Genomic DNA, 22,733 nt, shown 5'->3' with positions numbered 1-22,733 from the left:
TATAGTTTAACATGCCGTCCTGTTTTTTTCTTCAAAGAGCTTAGCACATGCATTCTTATTTATGTACTTGCTTCCTTATTTATTGTCTGTCTCTGGTTTGGAATGTGTACTCTGTAAGAGCAGCAAACAGGCCTGACTTGTTTACTGTTATTTACAGCTCCTAGAAATGTGCCTGGAATATAGCAGGTGCTTAATAAATATTTGTTGAACTAAATACTAAATGAATTTTTTTAAATATTGAATATCTATTACACACTCAGCACTAGATATCCCAAGAAGTAAAGCAAAGAGTTCTTGCTCTAATGAGATTCAGAGACTGGTAACTTCAGGCAGTTGGTTTTCTACTCTATTACACAGCCATTAAATTTCACTCCGCAACTGGCAGATTCCTGGAGATTCAGGTCACCTGATTTCCAAAAATAGTTATCCACTATGATTTTAGATTATTCACTGGTAAAGTGATTATGCCTCTCATTTTGCCTGGGATAGACCCTGTTTACAGTCTCTGTTCTGACATAATCATTAGTAGTACTCTCTTTTGCTCTCAAAAGTGCCCAGCTTATATGACAAATGACATAGCTATCCTATTCATTGTCAGCCAAAAACTAATACTTCATAATTATTGCTAGTTAGAGTGGTTTAACCACATAGACTACATCAATTCAGTAATGTGGAAGATCAAATCATAGCTCTAGAAAAGGGCAACTTCTTAAGTTAAAAATCTGAGGGAAAAAAAAAGGTGGGGGTGGATCTATTCTCCCAGTTCCAATTAGTGAGTCCACTAATGAGGACAGTATTTCCCAAGATATGTTCAATAATTCTAAGACGTGTAAATAAGAGTTACATGCAAAATATAAAATAGATTGGAGATTCTTTACTGTGCCAGAAACTATTCTGCAAAATTCGCTTGCATTTCCTCATCATTACTATTAAGATTCCTATTTTACAGACAATGAAATTGAGGCTTAGAGAGGTTGAATAAGGTCACCCAGATACACTTCTTTGTGTCCTCCTGCCCCCAACCACAGTGCCCATTGCTTCTCAAATGAACTAGCAAATAATTTGATAAAAGTTTCCTGTACTGAAGTAGATTTGGGAAAAGCTGGGTTAAACTATGTTAAGTAGGCTACTTTTCCCTAGAACGTTTTAGAGTCTGTAACATGTCAAAGTGCTTGGCGCATCTTCAAGGATTGATATGGGCACAGTGTCTCCACTACTCATTGGGACACAGGACACTTTTTGTGAGGAGCATTAAAGTTCTGCAGAGGAAACTTTGGCCAATGCTGCTTTGGGAACCTGATTAGGGTCAGCTATCCCTTTCTCTGTGGTTTAGCCCAGTATGTATGTAAACACAGACCCACACGCTGGGTCTGAGTCACAGTCTTCCTTTGGGTTAGGGCACCATTTTCTCAGGTCTGAAAGGAAGACAAGACCATCCTTGGACCCATGAGGCTTCATGGTCTTAGCATCCAATACTTATATCCGTGCTTCTAACCCCCTTTCTGTGTGCCTTTTCATTCCCCATACTGAACACTGTGGGTTTTCACCTCACCTTCTCCTTTATAAGCCTAGAAGTCTCCATAGGGGTACCTATGAGATTTTTGGCCAGTGTCCTTACTACAATTTTTTGTGTGGGGGGCGAGGGGAGAGAGAACGTGGGGAAGGGGAAGAGAGAGCGGGAGAGAGAGAATCTTAAGCAGGCTCCACCCCCAGCCCTGAGCCCAATGTGGGGCTCAACCTCATGAGATCATGACCTGAGTGGAAATTAAGAGTCAGAGCGCTTAACCGACTGAGCCACCCAGGTGTCCCTGTCCTTACTAAAATTTAATATTTGAAATCTTTCCATTTGAAGCACAGAAGATGAAGATGAGAAAAGAAGGACCTCTTATAGGGAAAAAAGAACAAATGCAAGGCCATTTTTACTCCTCTTTCAGACTTTTGGGGTGGGTGGGGAGAAGGATGGATGTGAAGAAGAGGTGGGGAGGGAGCTGAAAGTTGTACCTGCATTTTCCAAGTAAGAATATTTGTGTTTTCTGGGTACAGCTGAAGTTGCTTTGATTCTAGGGAGGGGGAGGCTACAGATAGAGGAAATAAAGGCAGGATCAGAACCCCTCCTACCGAATCTCCTCACTGCAAGAGGGGCAAGGGCTGCCTTGTGTGCTTGGGTCCCTAGTGCATTAGGGCTGAGTCTCTAATGGTTTTTGCACTGAGTTATAAGAATCTTCTTTTCTCTGTTTCCACCTCTTCTACCCACACCCCCAGACCTCTGTGCCTTCTCCTGAGTGACTGAAACTGACAGCTTTCAGAAACCAGTGTGTTGCTGTGACCCAGACAAGCCAGTTCCCGCTTCTGAAATAGCCTGGCTTAGCTATTGTTCCATGGCCTATATACGTGATACAAACCATTTCTTTCTTAAAAAAAAAAAAAAAAAAAAAAAAAAAAAAAACCACTTAACCCTTCCCAACCCAAGATTTGCCTCTTATGTTTTTAAACTATGTTTTAACTTTGGTGAGAAATGTTTTTGCTTTCATCAATGTTCATGAGGCTTATGGAAAGCAGCCCCTACTAAAACGTTTTAAAGAAATCCTACTAAAAATCAATATGCACAGATCCCCATTTCCCATCTCCTTCTGGACTTGTACCCTCCTATCCATCGGCTAAGCAACGCTGGGATCTCCAAGTTGCCATAGACTTAATAGGGAAATAGATCCCGCACGGTCACCCTAGAGGGCGCACTGTTTACATTTTCCGCCTGTAACCAGACGGCGCTTGCTCCCAGGCTCCATAAAAGGGGAGGAGGCGGATCAGTTTCCTTCTCTCATTGAGAAAGAGGATTGGAAGGCCGGGCGTATAAAGCCGCGCAGAGAGCGTGAAACAAAGCAGTCGGATCGGAATTGGACTTGGGAAGCGCGGTGTGGAGTCAGGCATAAAACTTGTTGGAGGGGAGTAACGAGCCTGCTCCTCTAGCCCCTCATCTGCGCTGCGCTTCAGGAGTTCCCACCAGCTTTGCGTTTTATTTTTATATGTTTTTTATATAGAGAGAAATATATATATTTTTTCCTCTTAAGAGACAATTCCTGTTCCAAGAGAAAATAAGGCAAGATCAATGAAGGAGAGAAGAGCCAGCCAGAAATTATCTAGTAAATCTATCATGGATCCTAATCAGAACGTGAAATGCAAGATAGTAGTGGTGGGAGACAGTCAGTGTGGGAAAACTGCGCTGCTGCATGTCTTCGCCAAAGACTGCTTCCCTGAGGTGAGTGTGGCCGGCGGAGGCTTGGAGGAGGGGGTCGGCCCTCGGGAATCCCCCAGTCTTGAGTTGGGCTTCTCCTTGCTTTTCCTCCGTCACCCGATTTTCTTTTTTTAAGCAGTCTTTCTTACAACTTTCCCCCTGGTTAGACTGCCCGGAAAGGGAAAGTGAGCTGGAAGCGTGTAGGGGACGCATCTTCACATTCTATTAGCTTCTGAAACTTGTTCAGTCATGTGTGCGGAACCCTGGGTTGGGAGGTTTGGATCCTCAGGTCTTGGAGAGCAGGGTGGTGCGGGTGGTGAGTCAGGGGTTTCGGAAGGGGTCTGCGTGGTTAGTGTGTGATCTGGTGTGTGCGACATTATATATGTTTTTTTTTTTTTTAATTGGGGAGTGAGGAAGCGATTTTCGGAGGGTGTTCTGTGGGTGTCGTACATTTTAGATAATCTCTTTGCCCTCTTCCCTTCCTCTGTCCATTTTGTTTGTCCAGAATTACGTCCCTACAGTGTTTGAGAATTACACGGCCAGTTTTGAAATCGACACACAAAGAATAGAATTGAGCCTGTGGGACACTTCGGGTAAGAGAGTCATCGGACCGCGTGGCCCTCGGGGCGGGTTTCCAGCAGCTCCAGGGCGCGCGGCGGGTCTCGCGACCCCGCGCGTGGCTCACTCCCAAGCACACAACCGCGCACCACCAGCGCCCTCGGCGCCCCTGGGTTAACTTTGCCTCTTCCGTGGGATTCCCGCAGTCCCTGCTCGGTGAAAATTTTGTCCCTTCTGGGTGGGGGTGGGGGGCGACAATGGGTAGGGAGGAATGGCAGGGAGGGGAGAGAAGGGCGCTGTGTGCCCGCTGGGTGACCCCGCCGTGGGAACTGCTTGTAGCCAGGTGGCCGGGGAGCGGCTGGGCCCAGGGTGGGGGTGGGGGTGTTATGCCGGAGTCGCCTGTGGGCGGCCAAGGTGGCCCGGTACTGGGGAGATGCGTGCGGCGCCTCAGAACTACCTGGCTCGCGACCGGCGCCCCTCCGGGATCTAACCTGATGGTTGTCGGAGAGGCTGGGAGCGCAGCGGTAGTAGTGGGAGGTGGGAGAAAATCCCTGAAGCGACGCAGTTACGTGTGTATTCAGCGCTTGGAGGGATTGTAACGTGAGCGCAAGCAACCGCGGCGCTCGTGACGCCTACTGCCAGGAATGCGCTGGTGGCGCGGGCAGCACCGGGCCCAGCGGTCGCCTGCCCTTGTCTCCCGCTGCCGGCCACCCGCGTAGCCTCGGCGCGAATCTGTAGGTCCGACATCCCCGCTAGCCCCCAGTGATCACGCCGCCGCACGCACCCCCCACCCCCGGCCCTCGCCCTTCCCTCCTGACCCCCGTTGCATCACCCTCTGCCAGCCTATAAGGCCGCGGGCAGCACAATTCGCCTTTGACCTTCCTGTCTAGTTGAATTATTGGCGTCGTGGTAAATTATTTTCAAGGGTCTGGGGTTCAAGGGCGGGTTATCGCCTCCTACGCGCCCACCCACCTACCTGGCGCGCGGTGGTAGAGAGGGCCCGGTACCCCGCGGTGGGGAGGCTCCCAGCGCGTGGCTATTAGGGGTTTGGGCTGGGTCAAGCTTGGTGAGGGCGGGAGGCTCGACCTGGAATCACCGGCTGGCACCGGTTCCCGCCCACCCCCAGCAGTGCTGGGCGGGGGTGAGAGGGAGGAGTACCGTTTCCCAGAAGGGTGACACCTCTGGAGGAGGAGGAGCCACCGGGAAGGCCGTTGACGGTCCCCGCGCTTAGTCCTGGGAGCTTGGGGAGTTGGGCTGCTGCGGGCAAACCGAGCCAAATCCCGGGTGAAACTAGCTTGGAGGAGCGCACAAGTGCCAACACGCAAGCGTTGCGGTCAGGCAGGGAGGCCCCAGAGGTGGGCCTGAGCCCAGCTGGGAGTGGCCTCGTGGAGGTGCTTCTGGACTGTGCGAGCTTCACGCAGCCCTCGGTTTTAACCTCTGGAGGCCCCGAGGGACTCAGGGGATTAAAGAACACGAGGAAGATACCAGACTGACAGGGTCGCCAGAGGCAGTCCGTGCACAAAGGCAAAGGAGAAGTCTCGCACGAGCGCCTCTCACGGCCGGTGCCAGATGCTCCTAGTGTTGCAGTGAGAAGCACTGATTCTGTTACCCCCTGGAGAGGCAGGCTCTTCCTCAAGCTTGGCCAAGGAGAGCAGAACCAGAACCTCACCCTGTACTGTATCGGGGTGTGCACACGGTCTCACAACTATGGGGAAGGTGTTGATAGAATTGCAGTGTTTTCTTATTTCAATAGCTCCTATTATCAGAATTGTTACATAGCCTAGTATTTAAAGGGCTCTGATTCCCAGACATCATGATATTTGTTATACCTAGAGTGCAGTACCGCTGGTATGGTACCGGTAATTAGCATCGGTACTTACCCTCCCCCAGTCTCTTTGGACCTAATGCATGATAAGAATTCTTTAGTCTTGGGGTCTGTAAATCTGATCTCGTCTTTGATAAAAACCTGTGTTTAGATCTTAGCTACTGGTTACCAGGGCTTTCTGTGTGCAAATCTCTACCTCCCTGAGCCTCATTTCATCATCTGAAAAGATACAGAGCTAGACAATGTGCAGGGTCTCTCCCAGCTGTATACTTCTTGGCCTTAGTATGCCAGACAGGCAAGTCTTTTTGTTTCCCAGGACGTTGGTTGCCTTCAGCTCTTAGTCTCAATGGATCTGGCACCCGTTGCTGGGGTTTTCACCACCTACAAAGCAAGCCAGGTTCTGAACAGAGCCACTGCTTCCTAGTGGAGTTAGGAAGGAGATTCGTTTGGGTAGGGAGGAGGCATGGCTGGGCCTACAGGAATGCGGGTTATGCCTCCCCTGTGTCATGCTCCATGAGTCACAGGACCACCAATGGAGATTTTAGATTAGGCGACCAAAGAGCTAAAGTGACTTTTTTTTTTTTTTTTTTTTTTTTTTTAGGGAAGAAAAGGCACATTGTTTTTTCAAATGCTAGAAAACAAACAAAATGTGGTCAGTTTATAGTTGAGGCTATGCTTCACGTGTGCAGATAAATAACACTTCAGATATCCTCAAATATTTAATCCAAACTCAATAGTTTGTACACCCTATGATGATGCTACACATGTAGCACGCCTTGCACACAGTAGTCACCCAGGAAAATCTGTTAAATGAACAAATGAATAATTGTATGCATAGTTTCCAAGGAGATAAGATTCCCTGACGTTCATTACCACTGAATTACCTGTGCGCAAAGAATGGCAACTTTATAAACACTGCCTTTCATCAGATTAAAGATAATCACCTGAAATGAAGTCTGTAATAAAATAATCACTTTTATTTTTATTTAACGTAACAAAAACTATGCATGTTTAACTCAAACATAAAGGTTTGAAAAAAACCGTGATTAAGAAAACATCACACTGCAGAATTAGCCAGTAATGAAATCTTAGTTGAAATTTAGATTTATACAAATGGAAAAAAAAGGGACAAGGGTATTATTTAGAATCCTATTATGTCGATGTGAAGTGAAATATTAACTAAGCATAGCCACCAAGTACTGGTTAAATTCTACGAAATAGATTATTTTCACCTAAAATGGTTTATCATTCACGAGCGAAAGGCATCTAACAAGAGCCACTTCATCAGCGGCTCATCATATCAAATTCCGAACATTTTTCTACTTCATCTCAAGGTTTTTGTGACAAATTTCCAAACAGGATTATTTTTTGACAAATACTTGACATTTTCTTTGCCCACTAGGACATTTGTTTAGTTCAGGTTGTGAAAATAATTGCATATGCCTGATGCATTCTGATACATTTATTTTTTCCAACTGCTATCAATCAGTTTAACTCTGGAGAGAACATTCAAGCCCAAGACTCTAAAGTCCTAAATGCCAGATTTTTCCCCCCTTCTGGAACTTTGTGAAAGTTAAAGATTAATAGGAAAAATGAGGTATACCTAACTTCTGTTACGTAGAAAGCAGTTCTCTTTGCTGACTTCTGTACTTGGACAGCTTCTCATAAGGGGTCTCCTTCCCCCACCTAGCAGTCATGGAATTATGCATAGGCAAAAGTGCCAATTTGGGTAGAGGAAAGAACATCAAATGGAATTAGAATATGTGGGACCTCTTTGCACCAAGAGAAGAGAATTCTTTCCCACTTTTTGAGGCACAGTAACTTGACAGTTCTTTCCATTCCCTCACCACCTCTCTCTCTGTCTCTTTCTGTCCCTCTCCCTCCCTCCATCCCTTCCTTCTTTCTTCCTTTCCTTACCTACCACGAATAGGCTTTCTGTTAAGCCTTAGAGATGCAGTATTATTATACAGTCTTGCTCCTAAGAGTCATAGAACCCTGGTAGGGCAGGGAGTGGGGAAAACGAAGCTCTCCCTGCCTAGTGTAGCTAATATTCAACCTATGTTGAGCTAATTTTGTCAGGTTCTTGAACTCAAGTCCACTGTTCCACCTGGTTGCAGTGTATTTCCGTTGTCAGGCATCACTAGTGCTGATACATCCTTTGGATCCTCCTCAGGTAGGAAACACTTTCCCCCTCCCACCCTCAGTGCACACCCCAATTAGAGCAACCACAAATGGCAATTTGCCAGCTGCTTGAAGTTATTCCAGCCACCCCCCCCCCTCCCGCCGGCCAGGAAACAAAACCTTTTAAATAATGCCACCATAAATTCTCTAAAAGGGGGGATTTTTAAAGGTAGTCTTTGGATGCCGGTCCATCCTTAATTGATTTTAATGAGAAAAATTCCCTTTTCATTGATAAGATGAGTATTTGTGTTAATAGTTGCAGAAATGCTCTGAATGATTCTCAAATTCACTCATTGAGTTTCTGCAAAACACTCGGTAATGGTTTCAACATTTTGAAGTGGTAAGTGAGACCAAAGTAGTTCTAATATCTTGAATGTGAATGTTCTAATATCAGAATGTGCCACATTTGCCAAACACGGAGGCAGTTTGTAGCATGAAGCCAAATGCCTCCTAATAATGGAAACTCAGCCATTTGAGGATCACCATATCTTTTCCTAAGTGATTTGATTGCAGTGTAATTTCAGCACACGCAATTTAGGGAGTAATAATCGTTCATGCCAGCTTTTAACCAATGCACGTTAATGTCCACTTTATTTAAGGCATATTATTACTTACAAATTCAGCTGCTAAAATTCCTCTACAATAACTGTGCCATTGCCTCATGAACACTGTTTTGAATCTTGTCATGATGCAAGCTGCTTTTAGTCCATGAGTGCTAAAGTTAGCACTTCCTGTATTAGTTTTTAGCAGAGTAACAGAAAATATAGTTTTCTTTAATTTTTAGACTTATAGGACAAAGGAAGAAAGAGAAATCTTAATTACTCCTGGCCTGACTTTGAGGACATACTCCTCTACAAACACAAGTCAATGCATATTGTATTTGTACCTTATACATCACATTTGAAAAATGGTCTTTGTGGCAAGCACTGTACTGAAATACTGCTTTACAGAGAAAGAAGTGTTGCAGCAATGTTCGGGATTAGTATGTATTTAGCTCAGAAAAGCAGCTTCAAAATAAATAGTTCATTTGTCCCTTTTCTTGTGATTTGACATGTAAATTAACATAGCAAGACAAGACTTACAGAAATGATTATAAAACCAGTAAATGCTTTTTAGGGTATTCTGTGTGCAGGAATTCTGGTAGAGGCTGTGGGAGCAAGGGAGGGTATATTGCAAAGCAGTTCCTGCCCGCAAGGTAGTAATGGCCTCCTCCTTGGTACTGCAGTCCTTGTTTATAGGAGGGTGAATCTAAAGGTTTGAAAGCTAGATTCACCTCCCAGCAAAAAGATCCAAAGAGTAATTGAGGGCCAAGGGGCCAGCCCAAGCCCCCTGACTCATTCTCACTCATTCTCACTGAAGCCCACCACAATTCCATCCTTATCTCTAGAAGTTGACTCAATTCTTAAGAAGTCTTTAACATCCCTCCCACTTGGAAACATGCCTACACTTAAGGGCTATCAGTGAAAACAAGATTCTGAAAGTTGAAGAATTCTCACTTAACTTGACCTTGTGAGAGAAAGGGAGAGAGAGAATTTACAAAGAAGCCAAAGAAGCACGAGGACTTGTGATGTGAATATCAAGGGACAAATTGCAGAAAACCAGTTAGATCATAAGGTGGTAATGATCCCTACTAGCTTAGTGTTTCAAAACCAGGCTCAATGCAGTTTTCACACTGAAACTCTGTAAGAGATGTGGATTAAGGCAAAACAGAGAGCTCTGAATTTGTACGGTGATTTCCAATAAGCAGTATATAAAACTACATTTGGAGATTTGTCCACCATGTATTTTAAAAAAAGGGGTATAAATTCTCTTTCTAAGTCCTTATCTATCTCTAGACCTATTTTTAAATCTCATTTAGTCTGGTGTGTTCCCCCCCCCTCCCCCAATCTTGTTTCTTGCTACGTTGCACATTTCGGTGAGATATCCAGTTTGGTTATTCTGATGCCACCTGAAATAGCCAGATATTTCCTCATTAATCCAGTTCCTGCATGTAGATATGACACCAAGGACCAGTAGTTTCTCCAATTAGCTCATTGGAGAGCTGGTGGCTATGCCTGCTGAACTGGTAGTACCTTAGCCATTTTCTGATGCCCTTTATATTTTTATTTGTTTTTTAAAAATGTTTATTCATTGAAAGAGAGAGCATGCATGCACAGGCATGAGCAGGGGAGGGGCAGAGATAGAGAGGAAAAGAGAGAATCCCAAGCAGGCTCTGCGCTGTCAGCACAGAAACCAACATGGGGCTTGATCTCACTAACTGTGAGATCATGACCCAAGCCTAAATCAAGAGTCTGACACTTAACAGACTGAGCCACCCAGGTGCCCCAGGTGCCCCTGATGCCCTTTAAACATCTTCTCAGTTACTATATATTGGCAACTTTACTCAGAGACACCCATGACAAAACAGAAATTTCATTGACATGGATGGAGGGTAAGCTGCCTCAGAAGTTTTAGCAGGTGTTGTATACATTGGTTTTGAAAAATGAGCCTGATGACATAGCATGTGGCAAGGTGGACTTGCTCATGGGCCTCTCCTCCAAGGAATCACACACTTACGTATAATATAAAACACAAAATCTTCAATCTGTTACAGAATGATAATGTAATTTTTAAAATGCCTGTCTACCCTTATCCCTCAAGTTCTGTGACCTCCCATGGTTCTACTTTACATAAAGTATTTTCATTCTTCTATTTTTTAAGTATCTCAATAAGATTAGGAGTTTAAAGTTTAAGCTAAAGCTTTATGTAAAGCTCAAAAATAGCAATCATTTCTACTTCTTTGACCTCTTCTCTAACTATGTAACTGCATTGTCCCCAGAAATTGAGAACATAGATTGCATTTTTGTAGCAACACAGAAATGCCCTCACATTTTCATAAAATCTGTTCATAATTCCTGTTAATCTGAACCTATAAAGAAATAAAGGAAATAGCCTCTCTGGGAATGTTTGCTGCATTTTTACAGGCATGGCGCTTATCCTTCAGACTCCTTGGGAAAATGAATTCAACAGAGTCTTGTACTGAGCCAGACACGAAAGTTCTGCCCAGACTTGATTCACATTCTTGAGATTATTGCTGACTTGAAGCTTTCACTCTGAGTAGAGACGGCATGAGGAAATGGAATCTGGTAATAATTGGGCAGATCATAGAGGCTCGCATGGTAGCTGCTTTCTGGTACAGATGTTCTCTTGCTAGTCACTAAAACTACCAAAAGTTAATATGTTTTCTCTGCCAAAATTATACAACATTCCAAATTTTACTGTTCTTGGTAGGGATTTCTTTTTTGGGGAAGGGGAAGCTTTTCAACTTCAGGTTCAAGGAAAAGAGTATTTCAATTATGAAATATTCAACTAGAAGGGTTTGCAGTTCTCAAGCTCCTGTAAAGCCTCAGCGTTTGAACTGGTTTTGCAAAAGGTTCCATAAAGCCTCCCTTTTGGGCATGAATCTTCTGACATATACATTTAAGTATGTGCATATATGGTGTATTCTATCTTTGTGCAAGGATGACTTAAGCAAGCAGGTATGTGTCTGCAGAATTAGTTTCTGGGTGAGGCATTTGGTGACTATTCTTGGGCTGGAAGTATTGCTGTCACCCAGAATTAATGATCCTGAAGACAAAGATGGTTAGACCTGAAGTTTCAAAAACGTTTTTGGAACTTTGCTGATGTTTGCCAAACTTGAACTCAAGAGAACCCCAAACGTGCACTTATTCCAGTTTACCCAGAGCAAAGCCCTCTGACTATATGGGATGGGGGGTGGGGGGGCTGGGGGGGGGGGGAGTGGGCACATTTTACACATGTGGCATGGTTGTTTCTTTACAATATAGAGTTTCCTGGAGTTTTCCTTTTGGTGTTCTGATAGGTGATTAGAAAGGACTTTGGAATGGTGCTGTGTGCTTAAGAGTTTCATGTAGTGTAAGAGACATGCAGCATGTAGAAATTCCCATATACGTGGAGACCATTTCACATGCTGAGAACGAGTTGACAAGCAAAGCTTAGACTAACTGAATTAGGCCTGGGAACATTCCTGGATACTGGAGCACCTACCATATGAACCTCAGTACCTACCATGTAGGGTGGGTCTAGTTCAGTACTTGACTACATAATGATTGGCGCTCTTCTGTGTGCCATGTTCAGTCCTACGCTTACCCTGGAAGCTTTTCACGTGCATCTTTTAAATCTATAGACTTTGCTTGTTTGTTTGTTTTTGTTTTGTTTTGTTTTTTGCTGGTTTTTTTTTTTTTTTTTTTTTTTTTTTTTTTGCCGTTTGGCTAGCAGAATGTTTTAAGACTTTTCTGGAGGGATATAGGAGTACGAGGCAGATACTGTCCATTTCATCGGCTTGCTTTCTGCTCCTCACTTTCCTGTCACTTCTGCCTTTCCATGTTGCTTGTCACTTCACAGGGGCATTCCTGGAATTCCTCTTCATTTCTCCTTGGCTGGAGAGTTATCCCCGGATGCCAGTGATTACACCCTGACTCTCCAGCTTTGCTTTTCTCACTTCCTTTGTGTAGTAGCATGGGCTTTATAGATAGGGAAGAATTCAAAGTGCTTAAACACAGAGTGAACACTGTCAAATCACACAGGATTTTTTTTTTTTTTTAACTGAAGGTCCTGCTTCGCTGATGAATTGCTAGATTTTTCCCGGTAGAACAATTCTCTTATAATCCTGTGTTGTCTTTTGTCTTTTTTTTTTTTCTTTACTACAAAACAATAGAGACAGGTTTTTCTATCCAAAAAAAGTTCTAACCTTACCCTAGCAAAAATTTAATGAAGAAATGGACTTTCTATTTTTAATGCCAAATCACTCTTGTAGTTCGTGGTTGGACAAATTACACCTCTAAGTACTAAATGTGAGGATCAGTTTTATTACCACCTTTGGACACTTGTTGATCTAAAAGTACCGTTCATTAGCAAAAGTAGTAAAACAGGATCAAAGTGTCGTTCCTAATTGGGTCTTGTTAAAGCTCTTTAAAATCACCCTTCTATTTCATCCAGCAAGGAGCTTTACTTCCCATGAAAACCTTTACACACAAATGTATTTTCATTCAAAATACTAAACCAAATAAAAACAAAAGAGGAAACAAACCTCCATAAGAATTTGGTTTCAGTTGCACACTGTTTCATTTTCAGGCCTGGCCACTGTCTATATTTTGCAGATATATGGGCATACCCACTGAGCACAGAAGGCAGCTCACTTGAAAGTAGTGAGCAAGACTGGGGCTCCTGGGTGGCTCAGTTGGTTGAGCGTCCGAGCTCAGCTCAGGTCATGATCTCACAGTCCGTGAGTTCGAGCCCCGCGGCAGGCTCTGTGCTCACAGCTCAGAGCCTGGAGCCTGCTTTGGATTCTGTGTCTCCCTCTCTCTCTGCCCTTACCCTGCTCATGCTCTGTCTCTCTGTCTCAGAAATAAATAAAAACATTAAAAAAAAAAAAAGAAAGAAAGAAAGTAGTGAGCAAGAATCTCCAGCCTTGACTGAGGGCTGAAGACAAAGCCAGATCCTCCTTGTGTCCATAAAAATGGGTGGGGGAGGCGAACCCAGGACACAACCGGAGGAAGGAGTATTCTCTGCGGTGACCTAAATGCTGAAATCATTCCTCTGGAATTTACTGGTAGTCCCGATGTTACTCTATTTTAGCACCTTTGTAATTCTCCGGTTGTCTTTCCTAAAGTTTGTATTTGGGAAAGATGGTCTTTGGGTCTTCCCATTGTTAACACAGAGAACTCTTAGTACAGGGAGATCAGTATACTCTCTGTTACATAGAATACTCTCATCCAGACATAGGTCATGTTCTGAAGGCACCTGGATATGCCTTTCATCCAATTCCAGTTGGCCTGATTGAGGCTGGAAAGTAGCCACAGTGAGATAGTTGTCTTTTGTAATGTGAGTGATTTCCAAGAAAGATCTCTGAGGCCCTGTTAGGGTCCTGGCCATCAGAATTGTCAGACAGCTATACTCTATGAATTTGGGGTCATGTCATATCTTACTAACTTGGAAGAGCAGAGGAAGTCTTTGTGTATGTGTCTGGTATTTGTATACCACTCTGTAATCTGGAATTTTCTGACTGTGCACTTTGAAAAAGATTTCCTAACTTTATTTACAGAAGAAGCTGAGTCAAAGTCTAACTTTGAACACAGAAATGAGAGAGGTTGAGATTGAACTTCACAAAACAAATACAGAAATAACCATTATACCTAGAAACAGTGATAAGCCATCTCATTTCTGATGCCTCTCAAAAATGTTTAAATTAGTGAGTTGTTTGTGAATTATTCTCTTGACATTAAATTTCTTCTAGTGGCTGCAAAAGCAGTCACAACTCATTTTCAGAGACAGTGCCGTTCCAGTATGCCTTAATATCCAGTATGCCTTTAAAAGGACTTGATATTTTTTAACTCGAAACCCTTTAAGCTTTTGAAAAATGCCTTTCAGTTGTCAGTCTCTGTAACACCAGAGTCCTGATTCCAGATGTGTGTAGGGAGCTACTGCAGCTTGTGAAAAATTCTGGTTTAGATTTCTTCTTGGTTCCTAGAACGTTCCCTACTTGGTTGCTTGTAGACACAGCTGTCCTGGAGTTGTCACTGTCCATCCCGAAAGCAGCTGTTGAAAAGGCCACAGAGTTCCTGGGGTTGCATAGTGAATGCCAGATGCACCCTAACCACAGTAACTTCTAGGTCTCAAGAGCAGCCTCCTGAAGAATGTTGTTTTGATAGAATTGTAAAAGATTATTTTAAAAGCTTCTTTATAGTCTTTCTCTCCTCCTGACTTTGACTACCGAGATTTTGATTTATCAGGGGACAATATGTCATGTTTTTCTGCTAGAAACGGAGAGTGATGTCAAAATGAAATTGGGTTTCAAAAAAACTTTGGTAGCTTAGATTTTCTTCTTCTCCTCTGGAGTCAAATACCTATATATGTAAAATGATTTTTCATGCTATGCTTGTAAAATGGTAGTATACTGAAAATGATTTTAAAAAATAAATAACATTGGCAAGCTGTATTTAATTTTATAGTCACACCATTGTACAATAATTGACTTCATGTAATTGCTCATCCTTTGGGATTCTAAAAGAAATAGAAATTCTTCTAAACAATGAGACATTTCTGTGGTTAAATTAATTGGCTGGCAACTTGAATCTTTTGGGTGCCCTGGATTTAACTCAGGCCGAGACCCCTGCATCATGCCTCAGTGTCACTCTCAGAGATGGAACTGTGTAGAAAAGTGACATGGCCAATATGGCATTTATTACATTCTTCGGTTGTAACAGAAAGAGAGTCCACATAGGGTTTGGGGATAAGTTCAAGTAAGCAAGCGCACAAATCAGTGGCTCATCCAAACGTGTAACTGAGATAGGGTGACTCTGTGTTTACTGCAGTTCTCCTTTCGGAGCTGGCCCTTCCCTCCCTCCCCCACTCATCCCATCCGATTACCAGAGAGATCTTGAGGTCTTGTCTCTTTCCCAAGAAGTAGCTCCATTTACGGTGCTTGCTACCACTCAGCTTGTAATAGCAACAATACAACCATAACCATAGTTGAGACTTATCAGTCCCTTACTAAATCCCAGTCATTGCCTGGGTTCATTTAATCCCAGGTGTAGGTATTGTTGTCATCTTCATTTTAGGATGAAGAATCAGAGACACAGAGCCCTAAATGTGCCTTGCCCCCCTCCTTCAGTGATGGAGGTAGATTTGCACCCCAGGCCACCTGACTCCTCATGCTTCTACTCTACACTTCACCCAGGTGCCTTCGGGGACCCTGCACCATACAGATTTCAGCCTAAAGTCCTTGCTCCTCCCCTTGAATTTAAGACAGATGCCAATGAGGCCGCCTTATCTTCTGGTAGAAATGAATATACTACCACTGGGCTGTTGCTTGTTTGCATTCTTCTCTAAGAATTTGAGAAGGTGGGAATAGAGCCATGTGATATTCAGGGGGTTTAACTCAAAAGGGTAGAGTTAGTAGATGACAAATAAATAGGATTTTTATCTGAAAATGTGTGTTTCTTTGTTTCTTCTCAGGTTCTCCTTACTATGACAACGTTCGGCCTCTCTCTTACCCAGATTCAGATGCCGTGCTGATTTGCTTTGACATCAGTAGACCAGAGACTCTGGACAGTGTGCTAAAAAAGGCAAGTGCTGGAGACAATGGCACAGTTCGGTGCTGGCCCATCTGTAAAACAGAGACGGGGGTTGGCTGGGGGAGCTCAAACACTCCAGTTAATACTTTGCTGTATATTTTGTAATTAAAATGCTGTAAACAACACTCTCATACTACAGCAGCGTTTCTACACACATATGTCAAAGTTTTGACCATGAACCTGCTTAAAATTTTCTTTCATTTTTAGAAAGTACGTGCCCTTTAAAGAGCTTCTGTCTTTACCCTTTGGGCAAAAATGGTGCAGCCAAAAATATTAATATTCGATTACTCTCAAGCATGTGTTTCTTTTTCCATCCTTCATTTCTCCTATAGATTGTGCCTTAGTTTACAGGTTTACATTTGACCTCAGTTCATATATTGAAATAAATGTAATAATAGCTGTTTTGGTGAAGAAGCTGTGCTTTGGTTATGATGTTATTTATTAGAAATAGTACTGTTAAAGGAGGAGTGGAGGTGTGTTTTCAGACATTAGATAAGGTGAAGAGTGATCAGATAGATATCAGAGAGTGATAAAAACAGTAGTTTTAAACATGCTATAAAGAACACATTTGGTTTCTGGAGGTTCATAGGTTCTGTAGGTGGAGAAGGGACCTGAGCAAGCTCGGGCTGGAACCAGGGGGAGGTCAGGAGGAAGGGAGCCTGTTGTAGGATGGATCGTAAGTCCTAGGGAGGCCAGTGGGGGAGAGGAGTGTGTCTGGGCTGCCACCAACCTAGGACTAAGCCCCTGGCTGGTCACAGAAGGCGTACGCTTGTCCATGGATGAGCGTGTATTTGCCACTCTCTGTTTTCTCAGTCCTGGTCTGAGTGCTGGGAGGTTTCAGAGTCAGAGCCTTCTGTAGATCACCTGCCTCTTCTCCATGCACTAAGGCTACGACAAAGGCCGTGGTTGAGAGCAAGGTAATGTGTTTGTATTTTGTGTGTTTTTATTAGTTTACATTCCCCTATTATGTTTGACTGCTCATCTTGGATGTCATTATGAAATGAGGATTTGAAGGTGATTTATTCCCCCCCTCACCTCGGTCTCTTTACCAAACATGACAAACACAGTTAGTTAGCTCAATGAAATAAGAATTTCTTGAAAGATCAAAGGCTCTTTTTACTCCTTTCAATTTTGAGTAATGTGTTATCTAACACAAATAATGCTAATGTTTGTCAGATTCAGGCAGAAATGCACCTTTCCTATCTTCAGTGCTTGTAAACAATTGCTAGACATGCAGAAGGAAACCAAAGTCATTACACCGCTGAAGAGCAACATAACGACATGTCTACTGCTTGTCTGTAGATCAAAGAGATTGCTTATTTACTGGAGGTTTTACTTGATGTAGTATCAGGTTGTGCATAATTTATGATCAAAAGCCTTGCTCTTATTTTATTTTGCTTTTGTCTTCTAAGACCTAATGAATAGTGACTTTGGCCTTAGAGATATTAATGAATGTGTTTTACATTTGTGTGAAGTTTAAGGCTCGTGATAACCCGTGCAGTGGTTTGTCTTGATTAGTTGAGTCTTTAAGTCCTCGAATATCAAAGAGTTTAGAGTGTCATAAAGCAGGATAGATCTTTTTTTCTTTTTCAATTCATCTTGCAGTTCGAACTCCAGTGTCATCTAGCAAATGGTAGATGCTTCTAAATAACTTTGGAAGGAAGGGAGGAGAGAAGGAGGGATTTGGTAGAAAAATTAGGCTCTTGTGGAAAGCATGTTTGTACCTTTTTGTCTGCCCAAAGTACACCTCTAGATCTGGAGATGTCCCCTTTAGTGGTCTTTTAAATGACTCTGGCAGGATATCCCTCTTATCTAGTATTATATACATGACTTTGTCAACCCTGCTCTTGGGTGGATTCCACAGCTATGTCTTTCTTTCTTTCTTTCTTTCTTTCTTTCTTTCTTTCTTTCTTTCTTTCTTTCTTTTTAATGTTTATTTATTTGTGTTTGTGTGTGAAAGAGAGAGAGAGAGAGAGGGAGGCAGGGCGTGCGTGGAGGAGGAGCAGAGAGAGAGGGAGACACAGAATCTGAAGCAGGCTCCAGGCTCTGAGCTGTCAGCACAGAGCCCGACTCAGGCCTCAAACCCATGAACCGTGAGATAGTGACCTAAGCCGAAGTCGGATGCTTAACCGACTGAGCCACCCAGGCACCCCCACAGCTATGTCTTAATCATCTTTGTAACGACCACAGTACTTAGTAGATCACTTAATGTGTACTTGTGTGTGTGGGCTGGGAGAGCCAGCCTGGTTCCTGATCTTGGCTTTCCATTCCCCCATCCCCAGGAGCCAGAGCTCTCCTGGGAACACTCTGAATCCCTGTCTCCCATCATGATGCTCATCTGAAGCTTGAGGAAATGAAACCACACAAAGTCAGCTGTTCACTCTTTAAGAGGACAACTGGAATTCCCTCCTAGGCATTTCTGGAGGCTCTAATAAGTCTTGTCAGGTCACGAAAACAGCTAGCCAAATTGGACTAAATTGAAATATGAAACAACTTATGCAATTTAAAACTAACTCAAGGGCATATCAGCTATAGGACCAGAGGCCTTCCCGATAGCCTAGAGGTGGGCCTTTGTAAACTTCATGATCTGTGTTGATTCAGTCACTTGAATGGAAGTTCCTTAAAGGCAGGCCATTCTGTTTATTAACACTGTCTCCAGTCCCTGAAATCTCACTGGAAATGTTGGCACATGGTGGCTGTTCAGCCTTTCTTGGTGGGATTTGTGCATGCATACCTGTGCTTGTGTTGGCTCTGCCTTGTTCTCAACCTTCCAGGCTGGGAAGTACCAGCTCAACGTATCTGAGGATACAGTCATGTGTTAGAATATATAATTATTCCTAAGGCACTTTTATCCTTCAGAGATACCCCAATAATTAAGAAATTATTGGAGCTACCTTCTGACATCACCCAACAAGTTTCTTGCTTAGGGATAGGTAGTGAGTCACAGAGAGGGAGAAGAGATAATAACATACATAAGTGTTCCTTAATGAATCCACTTTAAAAAGTAGTAAAACTTAATAATCTACTCGAAAGATACAGGCAAGTTTGCTTCTTCATCTGAAGTGACATTTTCTTTCAAATGTTCTTTTTGAGTCTCCATTTCCGACGTCCGCCAGTGGAGGAATTGTTTGCTGATATATAGATGCCGGCACTATGCTAATTTTTCATCTTACTTCTCTCTTCCCACACCCTCAGTGGAAAGGTGAAATCCAGGAGTTTTGCCCCAACACCAAAATGCTGCTGGTTGGCTGCAAATCTGACCTTCGGACAGATGTTAGTACATTAGTAGAGCTCTCGAATCACAGACAGACACCAGTGTCATATGATCAGGTATGTATGTTGTCAGTGTATAAATGTGGATTTCAAAAAGGATGATGAAAGTGGAACATCACTCATTATAAATAAAGGAAAAAGTAGCTGCTTTTCTAAAGGCTCCACCAGTAGTCAGCTCCAGGTTAAAAACCCTTGAGTAAGGTGTGTTCTGAGTCCCATGTGTCCGGATGGACCATCTGAAAACACAGAGGAAAGAGCTGGCGTTCTTTGTCCTCATGCCTCCTACAGCGAGCATCTAAGCCCCTCATGACAGCTGATAGCTCAGACTGTGAAGACCGCAAAGTGATCTGGGGCAGGGTTCAGCTGAGATTTTGATGGTACCTTGATGCTGGACCCTCTCAAAAAGCGTTCCAATATTTGTTTAGTAGTTTACTTTATGAGGATTAGATAAGGATATGTGTGTGCATCAATAAGATGAGTTTGGAAAACATCTTTTAAAATGAGAAATGCTCTGTCATTCAGTAGGGTAATCACATGATATTTGGTTACTGAGTATATAAACAGTGGATCATATTCTACCCTTTGTATATCTCTGCAGCTCTTCCTGGGTTTAAAGTTAGATGGATCTAAGAGAAAATGTGGTCAAATCAGTAATACTCTGTGAGAGAGGTCATCTTACTTTACACTCAGCAAAACAATAAAATACTTAAGAAGGACATTGCCAGTAAAGTAGAACACTGCATAAAACTGTCTTTTAGAGATTCATCATTTCTGTGGGCATCTCCCCCAAGTATCTAGAAAGAATTTGTTTCAGAACCTCATTCTCTGAAAACTTAACAACCAGATTCTAAAGAGAGTTCATGTTGAAATAGCTAGAATTTTCCTTAGTGTTCATCATTTTAAATACCGTAGTCTTGTTTGTCTTACACGTGCAATTAATAAAAATCTAGTTACTTAAAGAAGTCATTTTGATGCACACATGCTTATTACTGTGTTCCCTGGTTGTCTGTCCGGTCCATGTTTAGAAATTCTGTATTTTGTGTTTCCCAAAGTTATAGGTCTCATAACAGTGTTATTCATTTCCTCAGTTTATTTTGGCCCTGAGACATAATCACATACATTTCAAATTTGATTCTAAATTCCACCCCTTACCCTTGTTTTTTATGCAGCCTATTGACTAGTTTTGAGCACCATTTAGACTCAAGAAAAATCAGGCTTTCACACCTCTGGGAAGTCAAGCACTGTCTACTGAGTGATGATAACTGAACATTTTAAGACCGAGTCTTGACTGCAAATATTTATGAAATAATACGTTATAATTTATTACAAAAGAATGCATTTTAAAAACTGGAGGGTTTTTTTTGCAGCAACACTTGGAAAACACAGCTCACATATTTGAAATGTTTTGCAATGCATTATTATTCTGTGGTATTAGGAAGACACTTTATAACTTTCCCAAGGACTTATTGCTGATTGCAATCCATTCTTTTGCTTCTCAGGGGGCAAATATGGCCAAACAGATTGGAGCAGCCACTTACATTGAATGCTCAGCTTTACAGTCAGAAAATAGTGTCAGAGACATTTTTCACGTTGCCACCTTGGCATGTGTAAACAAGACAAATAAAAACGTTAAGCGGAACAAATCACAGAGGGCCACAAAGCGGATCTCACACATGCCCAGCAGACCAGAACTCTCTGCAGTTGCTACGGACTTACGAAAAGACAAAGCGAAGAGTTGCACTGTGATGTGAATCTCTGTCTCTTTAATGAGGACAAGGAAGTCTAGTGTAAAAAACACAAACAACAAAACAGAAAGGTGAAGTCTGAATGAAGCGCACAGCCAAAGTCACGTATTCTGGAGGCTTAGGAGGTGTTTGGAAAGATGCTCATCTTTTTGGAATCCTGTCCTTAGGTTCGGCATGTAGAACAGGCAGTTCAGTGAATACGTTGAAGAGTGTTGAAGTGTGACTTGAAAAATATGCCAAAAAAGAGAGATTCAAATGGGCTAGAAGTAGATAAAGAGGAACGAGAGGACCTCCAAGAAGAAGAATCACGTTCTGAATGGTGCTTGCGTTTTTGTTTTCTTTGTTACAATCTCTTCATGGATCTCTACTTTGATTTAATTTTTAAATGTTTTAATCTCCTTTACAAAAAGTATATATTAATATACCGTCCTCACTGGGGAACTGGCACTGTGACCTTAGCGTTTAGTTTTCTAGAGGATGTGATCTAATTTCCTCCTAGCTCATCATTAAAATGGAAATTGTATCAGGACCCATGGGATATCCAGAGGAAAAGTTTGTAAGGCTTTGAAATCTTGCCTTCCTGAAGATAGCTGAGCGAGATGGTTCTAAAGAAAGGCTTTTGGAGTCTTGCAAGATATGCAGACCAGCACTACAAAGATCAAATAGATCAAATAGAAAAAAGGTGTCCGTTTTTATGCAGTCTGATGGTTCTGTTCATCATTGTGATTGTCATTGAAAAGTGGTAAATTGCTCAATGTAATATTTTTGTGCGCTGTTTAGAAAAGAGGGTGTGTGATTTCTTTTGCCATCATTGATGAAAGTGCAAAGTCAAATGAGAGGTGTCTTGGTTTGACGTCATAAAATGATCCAAGGGGGGAAAGTATCTAAAATGTAGGTACTGTTTTCACCTGAAGAGATAATGAAGGAATAGTAACAGAAAGCACAGTTTGTGAGTAAAGCTGTCTGGAATTAAGTTACCAAAAGTACAAAGCAAAAGGCCTATTATTTTGGGATGAAGCTCCAAAGTTGACAGCATCTGATATCTCTTGGTTTATTTCACTTTCTTTAAAAGAACATCTCTAAGAGAAGGACCTTCTTACCTAAGCTTTAGAGAATCCTTAGAAGAAAAGTGTGATGTCAGTCCTGACACTACACTAGGGCAATTCCATAGAGCGATTGCTTACCCAGATTCCTCACTTAACCAGATTCAGCCAAGGCCGGTGTTCAATACTTGATTGCTGTTGTTCCGTAAAATAATCAGCATTTAAAATAGTTTACAGATATTTTTTGACCAGTTCCTTTTAGAACTTCTTTCAGAGGAAAAACCAGATCTGACCTGTTTATTGTTGGCGCTTGTTGAAAACGAGCTTTCTTTCCAGTGATAAAGCTTCATTTTTGAAGTGTTGAAGCTGTGCTCCCATTAAATTGTAGCAGAAGAGGAGATTAAGGTAATTACAACATTCAGTCCTTTGTCTTACAAGCACTTTGTTTTGTCTCTGCAAGAAAATACCATTCCAGTCATTTCCCACGAAATACAGACGTTTTACCAACATAATATGCTTTGATTGATGCAGCGTTATGCTTTGGGCAGTATTACAAAATAGCTGGCAAGTGCTTTCTGTATTTAAATATTGTAAAAAGAAAATAAGTTATAACTGTTATAAAGCAGAACTTGCGTTGCATTTTTTTAAATGTTGAAGTCACTTTGTATGTTTGTTTGGTCAATGTTTCCGCAGTATTTATTAAAACATACTTTTGTTTTTCTTTCAAATAAAAAAGTAACCATG

The 22,733-nt window shown here is 42.3% G+C and overlaps 1 protein-coding gene and 1 long non-coding RNA gene across 3 annotated transcripts in view; one reads left to right on the top strand and one right to left on the bottom strand.

The window, feature by feature from the left end:
- LOC107179289 overlaps nt 1-4,502 on the bottom strand; it is an 18,731-nt gene extending 14,229 nt beyond the window's left edge. The window contains exon 1 of one of the 2 annotated variants that reach the window (XR_006220717.1): nt 4,248-4,502. This is a non-coding gene — a long non-coding RNA (uncharacterized LOC107179289). The remainder of the gene's footprint in view (nt 1-4,247) is intronic. The other variant, XR_006220716.1, reaches the window with a different exon arrangement.
- RND3 (Rho family GTPase 3) lies at nt 2,869-22,733 on the top strand. Its single transcript, XM_007078538.3, has 5 exons — nt 2,869-3,256; nt 3,738-3,825; nt 15,810-15,919; nt 19,124-19,258; nt 20,701-22,733. The coding sequence occupies exons 1-5, from the start codon at nt 3,107-3,109 to the stop codon at nt 20,950-20,952; spliced, it is 735 nt and encodes a 244-aa protein (XP_007078600.1). The 5' UTR covers nt 2,869-3,106; the 3' UTR covers nt 20,953-22,733.

The sequence above is a fragment of the Panthera tigris genome, chromosome C1, assembly GCF_018350195.1.
Source record: "Panthera tigris isolate Pti1 chromosome C1, P.tigris_Pti1_mat1.1, whole genome shotgun sequence".
NCBI classification, from domain to species: Eukaryota; Metazoa; Chordata; class Mammalia; order Carnivora; family Felidae; genus Panthera; species Panthera tigris.
The sequence above is the reverse complement of the archived record's forward strand: the minus strand, read 5'-3'. Positions and strand labels throughout refer to the sequence as shown.

What these genes read in the sequence shown, in the direction of transcription:
- RND3 (XM_007078538.3), top strand. Translation starts at nt 3,107, where the DNA reads ATGAAGGAGAGAAGAGCCAGCCAGAAATTATCTAGTAAATCTATCATG. An exon ending in GAGCCTGTGGGACACTTCGG is followed by an intron (nt 3,826 to 15,809) that starts GTAAGAGAGTCA and finishes GTTTCTTCTCAG; the next exon opens with GTTCTCCTTACTATGACAAC. An exon ending in TGGACAGTGTGCTAAAAAAG is followed by an intron (nt 15,920 to 19,123) that starts GCAAGTGCTGGA and finishes CCACACCCTCAG; the next exon opens with TGGAAAGGTGAAATCCAGGA.